This window comes from Nannobrachium achirus, assembly GCF_963921795.1.
Source record: "Nannobrachium achirus genome assembly, chromosome: 15".
Taxonomy (NCBI): Eukaryota; Metazoa; Chordata; class Actinopteri; order Myctophiformes; family Myctophidae; genus Nannobrachium; species Nannobrachium achirus.
Window position 1 is genome coordinate 745,380 of NC_137822.1, and position 14,771 is coordinate 760,150.

At 44.2% G+C, this 14,771-nt stretch overlaps 1 protein-coding gene across 6 annotated transcripts in view; it reads left to right on the top strand.

Moving 5' to 3' along the window:
• LOC308299032 (uncharacterized protein) overlaps positions 1–14,771 on the top strand; it is a 36,508-nt gene that overhangs the window by 16,759 nt on the left and 4,978 nt on the right. For 3 of the 6 annotated variants that reach the window (XM_080742754.1, XM_080742756.1, XM_080742758.1), the window contains 12 exons: positions 170–315; positions 593–626; positions 1,589–1,675; positions 1,876–2,028; positions 3,487–3,607; positions 4,334–4,515; positions 4,806–5,033; positions 5,409–5,613; positions 6,970–7,037; positions 7,663–7,806; positions 8,864–9,024; positions 9,591–9,681. In XM_080742754.1, coding sequence (XP_080598880.1) covers positions 170–315; positions 593–626; positions 1,589–1,675; positions 1,876–2,028; positions 3,487–3,607; positions 4,334–4,515; positions 4,806–5,033; positions 5,409–5,613; positions 6,970–7,037; positions 7,663–7,806; positions 8,864–9,024; positions 9,591–9,681 — 1,620 coding nt within the window. The remainder of the gene's footprint in view (positions 1–169; positions 316–592; positions 627–1,588; positions 1,676–1,875; positions 2,029–3,486; positions 3,608–4,333; positions 4,516–4,805; positions 5,034–5,408; positions 5,614–6,969; positions 7,038–7,662; positions 7,807–8,863; positions 9,025–9,590; positions 9,682–14,771) is intronic. The other 3 variants (XM_080742755.1, XM_080742757.1, XM_080742759.1) reach the window with 3 other exon arrangements.

Genomic DNA, 14,771 nt, shown 5'->3' on the forward strand with positions numbered 1-14,771 from the left:
ATTTAATTCTCTTTATTATATCATGAACAATCGGTGGATGCAAAAGTCCAATTTTGCTGCATATATTGTACTGTATATGTTTGAGTACCGGTAAGTCACTGTTTAACCGAGTTAGAATCGTACACTGTTTAACCACATTTGAAATCATATCGCTCATCCCTGTCAACAGGCAAGGGTTCCAAAGACTCTTCAACGGAGGAGGAAGGAGACACTGAGGCCACGGGGAAACGTCAGGCTGCTCCTCTGAAAAGACAGACGAGAGCTTCCTCTCAGAGCTCCCCTGAGGCTGCGTCCAAAAAGTATCCTAAGAGAAAGGTGATGCAATCTGACGATGAGCTTGTAGAATAGAACCCTCTTCTCCTCTAGTGCTACATATTATAATTTCTGGTTTAAACCATTTAGGCCTAGAATTATTGAATGCTTTAACCAGTGAAAATGTGCAGATATACAAGCTCATAGCGCGGCACCGAGTGCCGTGCTGCGAGCTTGTAGATCTGCTATTTTTCAATAGTTAAAGCATAAAATAATGATACACAATAATGTGTACCCGTTCTAAATGGGTTAATTAACTGTTGCGTTCTCAACTCAACAGGACATCTCTGAAGAAGAGAAGGATGACAGTTCAGGTAAGGCTCTTATCCACGAGAACAAGAACTTTAAACTAAGGCACATTTTACACTTTCAAACATGTTTAGGGTCATTCTAACTTCAATTAAATACTATCCATCTATTGAGACAGACAGACTTTGTCTGTGAGCGCAGCTGTCCTGTGCTCATTGGCTGTAACGTGGATCTTATCGGGCTGCGTTCTGACACAGCCAAATATCAAACTGCTAGATATCTAGAAACACTCGGGAAGGCATCGCCCAGCGCTATTATCACGGCCAGATATTCTCTCAGTGCCTTTCACACACAACGAGCAAAGCCTCGGCGAACAAAGCCCCATCTTGTGGAAGATCAGTGGTTTTGTCGGTGACTACCAAAAATTGTTGGCGACTGCATAATCGGAGCAGAAGGTTTTGCAGTGTGAAGCTGTGAACGACCTAAGGCTGGTAAGGCTCTCCCTAGCGAGACGCTGGGAGAGTGAACTCTGACTTCATTCAATGCACCATTTTTGTCGCATGCCGAGAATTGCAGACCTCTACATTTTCTAGGGGTGCTACAATACTGAACCGAACCGGTATACCGAACCGAATGGCCCTGTACCGAACCGAACAGCCCATACCGAATTAACCGAATTTCTTAATTTTTTTGGGTGTGGCCACATAACATAATTTTAACAATTTCTGTACACTTTTTTGGAGTCAATCTTCCTCCTAGTATAATCATAATAACTGGTTATCATGTTTTAGGGGTGAAACAAATGATTGCACCCCATCTTTAAAATTAACTGAACATTTTGGATTCTTTATTTTTTCATTTTACATTTTTACTGTACCGAAACCGTGAGCCAAAAACCGAGATACGAACCGAACCGTGGGCTGACTGAACCGTGGTACCCCTAACATTTTCTAGCTCAAAACACATTGATATTAGTCTGACCTTGCCATTCTACATCATCATGAACCTTTTCTGTCGCCTTCTAAAGCCACAGAGGAGGTCATCAGAAAAGCTGCCATCAGAAGAACCACCAAGGTCATCTCAAGCTCTGAAGGAAACGCGTCTCCAGACCAAGGTTCTTATAGTTTTGAAGTCCAGTGTGAAGTCTCCGCCTTCAGTGATTTGGGAATGCTATGTCATCTGGTGCTTTTTAACACCATATTGATACATTTTTCAAGAGGGATCTGTATGTAACTGTTTGTTAATTGTAATCGAGGCAAAAGTTTGAAATCGTGATTATTGGTTTGAAATCATATCACCCATCCCTGTCAACAGGCAAGGGTTCCAGAGTCTCTTCAACAGAGGAGGAAGGAGACACAGGGGCCACAGGGAAACGTCAGGCTGCTCCTCTGAAAAGACAGAAAGTGAAGACGGCTTCCTCTCAGAGCTCCCCTGAGACTGCGTCCGAGAACACCTCTCCAGATCAAAGTTATTATAGTTTTGTTTTTTATTTCATTTTGCCTTTTGATTAATTTTGTATTTATTATTTTTTTGGATTGGAATTTAAACAGGGCTTAAAGATGTATTCAGTGATAATGAAAGTGGCCGGGGGTCATCTTGTCCCTTACTGGCCTTACAGCATGGAAATGTTTTGTTTTTTACACCATTATAATGTTCCTCGTTTTGATCATTAGACCCAATCACTGAATATCGTTAGGCCTACGTCTACAGCTTCAGGATATGTATGATACTGATTTACTACAAGACTGTGGCATTTTATGAGTTCAGTAGTTTACAATCTAGGCATTTGGCAGACGTTCTTAATACTAAGCGACTCAAAACTTTTATTTTGACCATCATAACTAAACATCATAACATAACTATGGCCATACTCTACCCTGATTGGTGGAGGACTGGCTGGCCACCTCTGAAAACTGAATCTAGCTATGCTCGTAACACGGGGCATGGTGGAAGTCCTTATATGGTCAGCACACATTCTAGCGAGGAGAATTAATGGAAAATGTACCAATTATATTTTATTTGAATGAAATACAATCACTGAATATACCTTTAAAGCAACACTAACTTTCCTCAGAAAGAAAAAAAAACTGGGTGCTCGGAAGAATGAAGAAAAAGGTGGTGAAGGTGATCTTGATCAAATGATCAAATGAAAGAGAAAACCAAGGCACTCTTCTAAATGTTAAAAAGCCTTTAATGATTATTACCCAAATCATAATTGAAAATTATTATTCGAACCCGGGTCTCCTGTGCAAAAGCTGAAATTTGTACTGGGCTTTGGCGTTTAAGCGTTGTATTTGACACAACGGACATCTCCCATCTTTGGCGGTGATTGTGTTAATGGAATAGCCTCCTTCCATTACCAGAAATCCTTCGTTTTGTTACTTTTGGTGACTGTTAGGTATTCATTAATTCAGTAGCCTCTGCCACAGATTTCAGAGTTTTACCTTGTTTTTACCGGCAGCTGAAATGCACCGTGTGACCAGTTGTAAACAAACAAACCTGGTCTTAAAAGACGCCTCCCAGTTCTCCGGCTATCCCCTGGCGGTCGCACTGCGTCAGTGCCACATTTCTGTCCGTAAGCGAGAACCATATGTAGGCTACCCTGCGTTTCCCTTCTCCTCGCTGGGTTGAATAAAAGGCGCATCACGCTGGCGGTCGGCAGGCCTCTGAGAGCGATAGTGATTTTCTTAATTTCTGTTGAAATTAACTACTTGACATGGACAATTTTGCTAAAACTAATATCTGAGAGGTAATATAGTTTTATATACACATATTTAGTAATATACATTTTCACATAAGGTGACTTCCTAGTGCAGGCACAGAGAGACGGGCCGACAGTACAGTAAGGCCCAGCGTGACGTCATCAACAATATTAGCCAAACGGATGATTTACCTTTTTTATTTATTTTTTGCATGTCATAACAGCTTTAAGAGGTAAAAGGCAGAGGAAGCCTCCAGGAGAGTGGTGGAAGAGCCATGGCATCCCCTGGGAGGAGTACGCAGCAGACCTCCCCACGCATGGGAAGAAAACCAGGTCCAGCCCCAGGTAGGCCTGGCGCAATTATTACATCAGCCATAAGTTCATCATAAATCATTTCATCCTTTTCCATGTTGAAAACGAGGACCGCAATGAAAATAAGTCACCGACTTCATTGTGTTTTTTTTTTTTTTTGTCTTTTAATATTTAGGCCTAAAATTATTGAATGCTTTAACTGTTGAAAAATAGCAGATATACAAGCTGTGAGCTTGTAGATTTGCTATTTTTTAAATGGTCGTGAAAATGTGTGCAAATATTTGAATATATGTATTTTTAAAGGGAACGTTTGTAACTCAAATTTTACTTCTGGGTGGTCCCTGGAACTAAATATTTTGAGACGGGTGTCCGTGGCCAAATAAATATCATTTTGGGGGTCCTTCACATGAAAAGGTTTGAGAACCACTAACATAGTAGTCTCTCAAGAACAGACTTACTGAGCTCCATTTAACTGAAAAGGACCTTTTCTTTGACGATGGCTAGCCAGATTGCTGACATAGAAACATAGCTTTTTCAAAAAGACACTTCAAAAGACACTTATAGAATCGGGTCAAAATTCAAATTTTCACTATTTTTCAAAAATAGCAGATCTACAAGCTCGCAGCGGGCCGCGCTGCGAGCTTGCATATCTGCTATTTTTCCAATAGTTAAAGCATAAAATAATGATACACAATAATGTGTACCCGTTCTAAATGGGTTAATCGTCAAGTAAAAACGTGTGTGTGCTTGTCGTGACAGAATGAAGCAGAGCCCCAGCAAGACGACCAAACCTCCCAGCAGGGCAGCTGGAGATGTTGAGGTTGCATCGCCGGGGAAACGATCCGGTCAGAGCGGTGGTAAGACGACATCCAGAGTGAGGAAGATTAACAAAGAAACGGCTTCTTCGTGGGAGCAGGAATACGCGTCCTTCGTCCAGACGGGTAAAGGGAATTTGTACACTTGGGAGTTAGACTTGTAAGGGTCCATTTGGTTCCTGACTATCAACCATTTAGCTGTGGACCCTCTGCTAATGATTTCTCAACATCAAAACACACTGATGTGCATAACGAATGATAAAAAGAAAACACCCTTCATTATTCGACTAGTCGAAAATGTGCTAGAATGAAATGGATAGTTACAGCCCTAATTTACTGTACTCTTATTTTCAGATGTATCGTGAGGAATCAGGATAATTGAATTAATAAGTGATTTGTATCTGATACTTGTACAGGAGACAGGAGCCCTGAAAACGGCAACCTGGCAACCTCGCCACAGCGAGGAGCCCCTGGGCCTCGGCTGAAAGGGAAGCCCGCTTCGGCTGTCAGCAGCTCTTCCGTTGTGGATGTTCTTGAGAGCAGCAGTCCTGACACGGGCAACGCCACAAACACACCTCACCAAATGGAGGATGAAACACCGCACCTCGTCGAGGAGGAGCAGGCTTCGCCGCCCAGCGATTCCTGTGAGTATCCAGCTTTAGTCGCCTCATAGCAATTATTTGACAATCGCAATTATAGATTAATCTTTTGGAATTGTCAATCTACAAGCTAACAATGCGTTGTTAGCTTATCTATATTGGCTATTACTGCTATTTTTAAAAGTATCATTATTTTTATGGCCTGTTTTACGCATAGTACATTATTTATTTTGACCATTTGTATTTGTCATCGTCATTTCTTGTGTATTTAACTTATTTGTTATATCTGTAAGGTGCAACTATTGTTTAGGAAGCCTAAAAGCCAAACGGAAATGTCAGTGTGAAAAACACAATTAAATCGTTATCACAACTGTTTGTACAACAATTAATCTGTCAACTAAAATTCCATGACCATCACAGCCCTATTGGAAGCTGCAGCCAGTGATGCCGGTGAGAGTCCAGCTGTTGAAGCTTCACCCAGCCAGCATCCCACTGTTGAAGCTTCTCCCAGCCAGCATTCGTCTGTCGACGCTGCAGACGTTTCCACAGAAACGGAAACCCCTGTACGTCGCTGGCCCTCCCGAGACTACAGCTTCTCAAATAGGAACCGGCTCTCTGATGACAAGTAAGCAATTCTTACTTAGGGTTGGAGTCCTTGGCCCACCTTGGTGAGGGGCGCCTCCCCGATTAGAGAGGCCTTTTTTGTCCAAGCTTTTAAACATGTTGCATACATTCGTCCATGGTCTGCTTGTGTGTTCTCAATGAATTATCAGACCAACTCGTCACACAATATTTTTAAAAAGCTTTGTCAGATGTAATGAGAGGGGCTCCAAGGGAGCGCTGGCTTAAGTGCAATTCATATACCAACAAGCACAATGACTATACAAAAACAATTCTCGTTCTCATTAGAGTAGCAAATTAGTTTTTTTATCCCTTTTCTACACAATTCACTGTTTGTCAAATCCCGCCCCATTCTGCTCTGTTACTAAGTAGTACAAATGACCCTGGGCAGATTGTTTTTATAGTGGCAGTGGGGGTTGTGCCACCCTAACCCTAACCCTAACCCTAACCCTAACCCTAGTGGCAGTGGGGGTTGTGCCACCCTAACCCTAACCCTAACCCTAGTGGCAGTGGGGGTTGTGCCACCCTAACCCTAACCCTAACCCTAACCCTAGTGGCAGTGGGGGTTGTGCCACCCTAACCCTAACCCTAACCCTAGTGGCAGTGGGGGTTGTGCCACCCTAACCCTAACCCTAACCCTAACCCTAGTGGCAGTGGGGGTTGTGCCACCCTAACCCTAACCCTAACCCTAACCCTAGTGGCAGTGGGGGTTGTGCCACCCTAACCCTAACCCTAACCCTAGTGGCAGTGGGGGTTGTGCCACCCTAACCCTAACCCTAACCCTAGTGGCAGTGGGGGTTGTGCCACCCTAACCCTAACCCTAACCCTAGTGGCAGTGGGGGTTGTGCCACCCTAACCCTAACCCTAACCCTAACCCTAGTGGCAGTGGGGGTTGTGCCACCCTAACCCTAACCCTAACCCTAGTGGCAGTGGGGGTTGTGCCACCCTAACCCTAACCCTAACCCTAACCCTAGTGGCAGTGGGGGTTGTGCCACGGTAGTGGCAGTGGTAGTGGCAGTGGGGGTTGTGCCACCCTAACCCTAACCCTAACCCTAGTGGCAGTGGGGGTTGTGCCACCCTAACCCTAACCCTAACCCTAGTGGCAGTGGGGGTTGTGCCACCCTAACCCTAACCCTAACCCTAGTGGCAGTGGGGGTTGTGCCACCCTAACCCTAACCCTAACCCTAACCCTAGTGGCAGTGGGGGTTGTGCCACGGTAGTGGCAGTGGTAGTGGCAGTGGGGGTTGTGCCACGGTAGATTCGAAACCACATGAGAACTAGCATTAACGACCATTTAGATGGAATTCTCTGTATTTAATCGGGTTGACATTTAGTTTTCCTTTTTTTTTTTTTTTCACAGGTCACATGGCTTTGTAAGTGGACCGTCCTCTATTATTGAACAGGACTCTCGTGAGGAAGAGGACGCGTGTATGTATTAAAGGACATTTTCAACGTATATTCATATAACTGGTCCTCACTAATGCTCATTATAAAATGATTACCTTTGGCTTAACCCATTCAGAACGGTACGTGTACACATTATAGTGTATCATTATTTTATGCTTTAACTATTGAAAAATAGCAGATATACAAGCTCAGAGCGCGGCTGTGAGCTTGTAGATCTGCTATTTTTGAAAAATCTTGAAAATTTTCTGTCAGCAATCTGGCCAGCCATCGTCAAAGAAAAGGTCCTTTTCACTTAACTGGAGCTCAGTTAGTCTGTTCTTGAGAGATGTCAGTGGTACTCAAACCTTTTCCTGTGAAGGACCCCCAACATGATATTTATTTGGCCATGGAACCCCATCTCAAAATATCTAGTTCCAGGGACCACCCAGAAGCAAAATTTGAATTACAATCGTTTGCTTTGAAAGTACATGCATTTAAAGATTTGCACACATTTTCACGACTTTTGAAAAATAGCAGATCTACAAGCTTGCAGCGCACCCTGCGAGCTTGTATATCTGCTATTTTTTAATAGTTAAAGCATCCAATAATCTTAGGCCTAAATTTAATGGCCTCATGTGTAATTGAACACGGTTTGTTTTGCTTTCAGTTCTTCCATCGTCGAGCGTCCAGTCCGTGTTGACTGCCACAGAGATGTGTGTGAACCCTCTGACTCCAGTGTCTCTGCAGGACCGTGATGAGGAAGGCATCACACGCTGGTTGAACACACTCTGGCCTGCCACTCACAACACTAGTAAGAACACACATTAGATTCAGTCTGTCTAACAGACAGTCAGTCCGTCAGTCTTATCCAACTCCGGATAAGACGTTGAAGATGGATGAATAGACAATGATATATACAGTATAGGACCGTTTTGAGCCATGAATTAAATGTGTTTTCCTTGTGTAATAATAATAATATATATACCTATTAACTCATTGACTGCCAAGGCCCGAGTTTCCCGAGTTATTACAGTAGTCCCAGGCTGCCAGAGCCCGAGTTTCCCGAGTTGGAAGCCATTTTGAAAAAAAAAAAAAAAAAAAATTTAAATTTCTAAAAATGCCTCAGATGTATTAGGCATGATCGCAATTGTGAAATTGCATGTGTAGCCCCATAACAAACAAACACATCTTTCAAAATGTCAAAAATGGCTGTTTTGTCTGACTTTGAAGGCTTGTAACTCATGAATGCCTGAACGGATTTCCAAGCGGATTTTTTTGTTTGAAAGCTGTTAAAAAGTACTACACATATGATGCATATATGGTGCATGGGCGTGCACGATCCGTGCACTAAAAATTGATCCGTGCACTAGAAATCTAGGATAGTGGCAGTCTGGTACTTGGGGGCCATCTTGAAATGGCATTCAATGAGTTAAGAGTCTTGCTCAGGGACACACATCGACATTGCTACCCTGGCCTGGAATCGAACCAGGGACAACCAGGGGCTCTGGTTGCCCAGGCGGGCTCCCTAACCATTCAGCTATGCTGTGTTCGCCGTTCGGTGCAGGACGCATCAATCCAGATGTGTTAATAACCCATTAAATTCTGGAAAGCAAGTGTCATTTAGATTGGTTCTCAAAGTATGTACAATTTCCTAGCACGGCAGGAGGTGATGAGTTGTAGATCTATCTCTCGCTCTATAGATCGTGAGATGAGAGGCCGGCAGTCAAATACATATAATTTTGGGGCGTCCTTAACATAGAAAAGTTTGAGACCCACTTGTATAGTAACATAACTTTTTTCAGAAAACTGTTAGGATTTAGAAGATTTTGTAGAGTGGTTTCATGGTATCTCTGTTTGTCTTGTGCCAGGTGCAGAACCCATCACTCCAGAGGAGTTCCAGTGGTACTCCTACCATGGCAAGGTGCTGGGCATATGCACAGACTTTGTCCATGATAACTGTTGTGTTGGGAAGGTGTTGCTGGGCTCCAACATGCGTAAGCCTCTCTGGGTGGACCACGGCGCTACAACAGTAAGTACTACTGTATATGCAGAATACATCCATTGGTTCTCAACATGGGGTCTGGGGACAATCTGCGTAGACATGTCACAATTGTTACATAATCGTCTAATCGCAATCATTTGAGATGATCGCAATAATCTTTGCATAATCGTTAAAATAGTTTACACCATAAATCAACTTTCAACCATGAAAAAGTGTTCAGAAGGAGATCTCTGATGCTGCTATCAAAGAAAATGTGTTTTGGCAGGCCTTGTTCGTGTCTTAATGATTTTTACACTTGATTGCATGCTGAAAATGGTCGATTCGTAGATATGCTCTTTTCAGAGCACAACCAAACATAAAATTACTTTCTTTAGCTTCTACTGGATCTCTCTCTGCTAGTCCTTAACATTTTAGTCTAGTTTTTCTTTTTGACAAAATTGTCAATAGGTTTAGTCTTGGTTTTACTCATCGTAGCTTAGTTTTGATTTAGTTTTCGTCACTGAAAAAAAAGTCGCTGACCATTTCTTTCGTTATAGTTTTAGTTGACGAAATCACCACAGCTTAACTTGTGCATTTTCTTTTGTGCATTAAAGGTCTACCACGTTGCGTCGAGCTGTGTGGCAGTGACCATAGACCTACAGACCTCTCATTACAACGCTGGACGGTCCTTCGTAGTACCATGTGGTAAGACCTCCCATTACAACGCTGGACGGTCCTTCGTAATACCATGTGGTAAGACCTCCCATTACAACGCAGGACACTCATTCATAGTGCCATGTGGTAAGACCTCCCATTACAACGCAGGACACTCATTCATAGTACCATGTGGTAAGACCTCCCATTACAACGCAGGCCACTCATTCATAGTGCCATGTGGTAAGACCTCCCATTACAACGCAGGACACTCATTCATAGTACCATGTGGTAAGACCTCCCATTACAACGCAGGACACTCATTCATAGTACCATGTGGTAAGACCTCCCATTACAACGCAGGCCACTCATTCATAGTACCATGTGGTAAGACCTCCCATTACAACGCAGGACACTCATTCATAGTACCATGTGGTAAGACCTCCCATTACAACGCAGGACACTCATTCATAGTGCCATGTGGTAAGACCTCCCATTACAACGCAGAGCACTCATTCATAGTACCATGTGGTAAGACCTCCCATTACAACGCAGGACACTCATTCATAGTACCATGTGGTAAGACCTCCCATTACAACGCAGGACACTCATTCATAGTACCATGTGGTAAGACCTCCCATTACAACGCAGGACACTCATTCATAGTACCATGTGGTAAGACCTCCCATTACAACGCAGGACACTCATTCATAGTACCATGTGGTAAGACCTCCCATTACAACGCAGGACACTCATTCATAGTGCCATGTGGTAAGACCTCCCATTACAACGCAGGCCACTCATTCATAGTACCATGTGGTAAGACCTCCCATTACAACGCAGGCCACTCATTCATAGTACCATGTGGTAAGACCTCCCATTACAACGCAGGACACTCATTCATAGTGCCATGTGGTAAGACCTCCCATTACAACGCAGGCCACTCATTCATAGTACCATGTGGTAAGACCTCCCATTACAACGCAGGACACTCATTCATAGTACCATGTGGTAAGACCTCCCATTACAACGCAGGCCACTCATTCATAGTACCATGTGGTAAGACCTCCCATTACAACGCAGGCCACTCATTCATAGTACCATGTGGTAAGACCTCCCATTACAACGCAGGACACTCATTCATAGTACCATGTGGTAAGACCTCCCATTACAACGCAGGACACTCATTCATAGTGCCATGTGGTAAGACCTCCCATTACAACGCAGGACACTCATTCATAGTGCCATGTGGTAAGACCTCCCATTACAACGCAGGACACTCATTCATAGTACCATGTGGTAAGACCTCTCATTACAACGCAGGACACTCATTCATAGTACCATGTGGTAAGACCTCTCATTACAACGCAGGACACTCATTCATAGTACCATGTGGTAAGACCTCCCATTACAACGCAGGACACTCATTCATAGTGCCATGTGGTAAGACCTCCCATTACAACGCAGGACACTCATTCATAGTGCCATGTGGTAAGACCTCCCATTACAACGCAGGACACTCATTCATAGTACCATGTGGTAAGACCTCCCATTACAACGCAGGACACTCATTCATAGTACCATGTGGTAAGACCTCCCATTACAACACAGGACACTCATTCATAGTACCATGTGGTAAGACCTCCCATTACAACGCAGGACACTCATTCATAGTACCATGTGGTAAGACCTCCCATTACAACGCAGGACACTCATTCATAGTGCCATGTGGTAAGACCTCCCATTACAACGCAGGACACTCATTCATAGTACCATGTGGTAAGACCTCCCATTACAACGCAGAACACTCATTCATAGTACCATGTGGTAAGACCTCCCATTACAACGCAGGACACTCATTCATAGTGCCATGTGGTAAGACCTCCCATTACAACGCAGAGCACTCATTCATAGTACCATGTGGTAAGACCTCCCATTACAACGCAGGACACTCATTCATAGTACCATGTGGTAAGACCTCCCATTACAACGCAGGACACTCATTCATAGTACCATGTGGTAAGACCTCCCATTACAACGCAGGACACTCATTCATAGTACCATGTGGTAAGACCTCCCATTACAACGCAGGACACTCATTCATAGTACCATGTGGTAAGACCTCCCAATACAACGCAGGACACTCATTCATAGTGCCATGTGGTAAGACCTCCCATTACAACGCAGAACACTCATTCATAGTGCCATGTGGTAAGACCTCCCATTACAACGCAGGACACTCATTCATAGTGCCATGTGGTAAGACCTCCCATTACAACGCAGAACACTCATTCATAGTGCCATGTGGTAAGACCTCCCATTACAACGCAGGACACTCATTCATAGTACCATGTGGTAAGACCTCCCATTACAACGCAGGACACTCATTCATAGTACCATGTGGTAAGACCTCCCATTACAACGCAGGACACTCATTCATAGTACCATGTGGTAAGACCTCCCATTACAACGCAGGACACTCATTCATAGTACCATGTGGTAAGACCTCCCATTACAACGCAGGACACTCATTCATAGTACCATGTGGTAAGACCTCCCATTACAACGCAGGACACTCATTCATAGTGCCATGTGGTAAGACCTCCCATTACAACGCAGGACACTCATTCATAGTACCATGTGGTAAGACCTCCCATTACAACGCAGGACACTCATTCATAGTACCATGTGGTAAGACCTCCCATTACAACGCAGGACACTCATTCATAGTGCCATGTGGTAAGACCTCCCATTACAACGCAGGACACTCATTCATAGTACCATGTGGTAAGACCTCCCATTACAACACAGGACACTCATTCATAGTACCATGTGGTGAGACCTCCCATTACAACGCAGGACACTCATTCATAGTGCCATGTGGTAAGACCTCCCATTACAACGCAGGACACTCATTCATAGTACCATGTGGTAAGACCTCCCATTACAACGCAGAGCACTCATTCATAGTACCATGTGGTAAGACCTCCCATTACAACGCAGAGCACTCATTCATAGTACCATGTGGTAAGACCTCCCATTACAACGCAGGACACTCATTCATAGTACCATGTGGTAAGACCTCCCATTACAACGCAGGACACTCATTCATAGTACCATGTGGTAAGACCTCCCATTACAACGCAGGACACTCATTCATAGTACCATGTGGTAAGACCTCCCATTACAACGCAGGACACTCATTCATAGTACCATGTGGTAAGACCTCCCATTACAACGCAGGACACTCATTCATAGTACCATGTGGTAAGACCTCCCATTACAACGCAGGACACTCATTCATAGTGCCATGTGGTAAGACCTCCCATTACAACGCAGGACACTCATTCATAGTACCATGTGGTAAGACCTCCCATTACAACGCAGGACACTCATTCATAGTACCATGTGGTAAGACCTCCCATTACAACGCAGGACACTCATTCATAGTACCATGTGGTAAGACCTCCCATTACAACGCAGGACACTCATTCATAGTGCCATGTGGTAAGACCTCCCATTACAACGCAGGACACTCATTCATAGTACCATGTGGTAAGACCTCCCATTACAACGCAGAGCACTCATTCATAGTACCATGTGGTAAGACCTCCCATTACAACGCAGGACACTCATTCATAGTACCATGTGGTAAGACCTCCCATTACAACGCAGGACACTCATTCATAGTGCCATGTGGTAAGACCTCCCATTACAACGCAGGCCACTCATTCATAGTACCATGTGGTAAGACCTCCCATTACAACGCAGGACACTCATTCATAGTACCATGTGGTAAGACCTCCCATTACAACGCAGGACACTCATTCATAGTACCATGTGGTAAGACCTCCCATTACAACGCAGGACACTCATTCATAGTACCATGTGGTAAGACCTCCCATTACAACGCAGGACACTCATTCATAGTACCATGTGGTAAGACCTCCCATTACAACGCAGGACACTCATTCATAGTACCATGTGGTAAGACCTCCCATTACAACGCAGGACACTCATTCATAGTACCATGTGGTAAGACCTCCCATTACAACGCAGGACACTCATTCATAGTGCCATGTGGTAAGACCTCCCATTACAACGCAGGACACTCATTCATAGTACCATGTGGTAAGACCTCCCATTACAACGCAGGACACTCATTCATAGTGCCATGTGGTAAGACCTCCCATTACAACGCAGGACACTCATTCATAGTGCCATGTGGTAAGACCTCCCATTACAACGCAGGACACTCATTCATAGTACCATGTGGTAAGACCTCCCATTACAACGCAGGACACTCATTCATAGTGCCATGTGGTAAGACCTCCCATTACAACGCAGGACACTCATTCATAGTACCATGTGGTAAGACCTCCCATTACAACGCAGGACACTCATTCATAGTGCCATGTGGTAAGACCTCCCATTACAACGCAGGACACTCATTCATAGTGCCATGTGGTAAGACCTCCCATTACAACGCAGGACACTCATTCATAGTGCCATGTGGTAAGACCTCCCATTACAACGCAGGACACTCATTCATAGTACCATGTGGTAAGACCTCCCATTACAACGCAGGACACTCATTCATAGTGCCATGTGGTAAGACCTCCCATTACAACGCAGGACACTCATTCATAGTACCATGTGGTAAGACCTCCCATTACAACGCAGGACACTCATTCATAGTACCATGTGGTAAGACCTCCCATTACAACGCAGGCCACTCATTCATAGTACCATGTGGTAAGACCTCCCATTACAACGCAGGACACTCATTCATAGTGCCATGTGGTAAGACCTCCCATTACAACGCAGGACACTCATTCATAGTGCCATGTGGTAAGACCTCCCATTACAACGCAGGACACTCATTCATAGTACCATGTGGTAAGACCTCCCATTACAACGCAGGACACTCATTCATAGTGCCATGTGGTAAGACCTCCCATTACAACGCAGGACACTCATTCATAGTACCATGTGGTAAGACCTCCCATTACAACGCAGGACACTCATTCATAGTGCCATGTGGTAAGACCTCCCATTACAACGCAGGACACTCATTCATAGTGCCATGTGGTAAGACCTCCCATTACAACGCAGAACACTCATTCATAGTGCCATGTGGT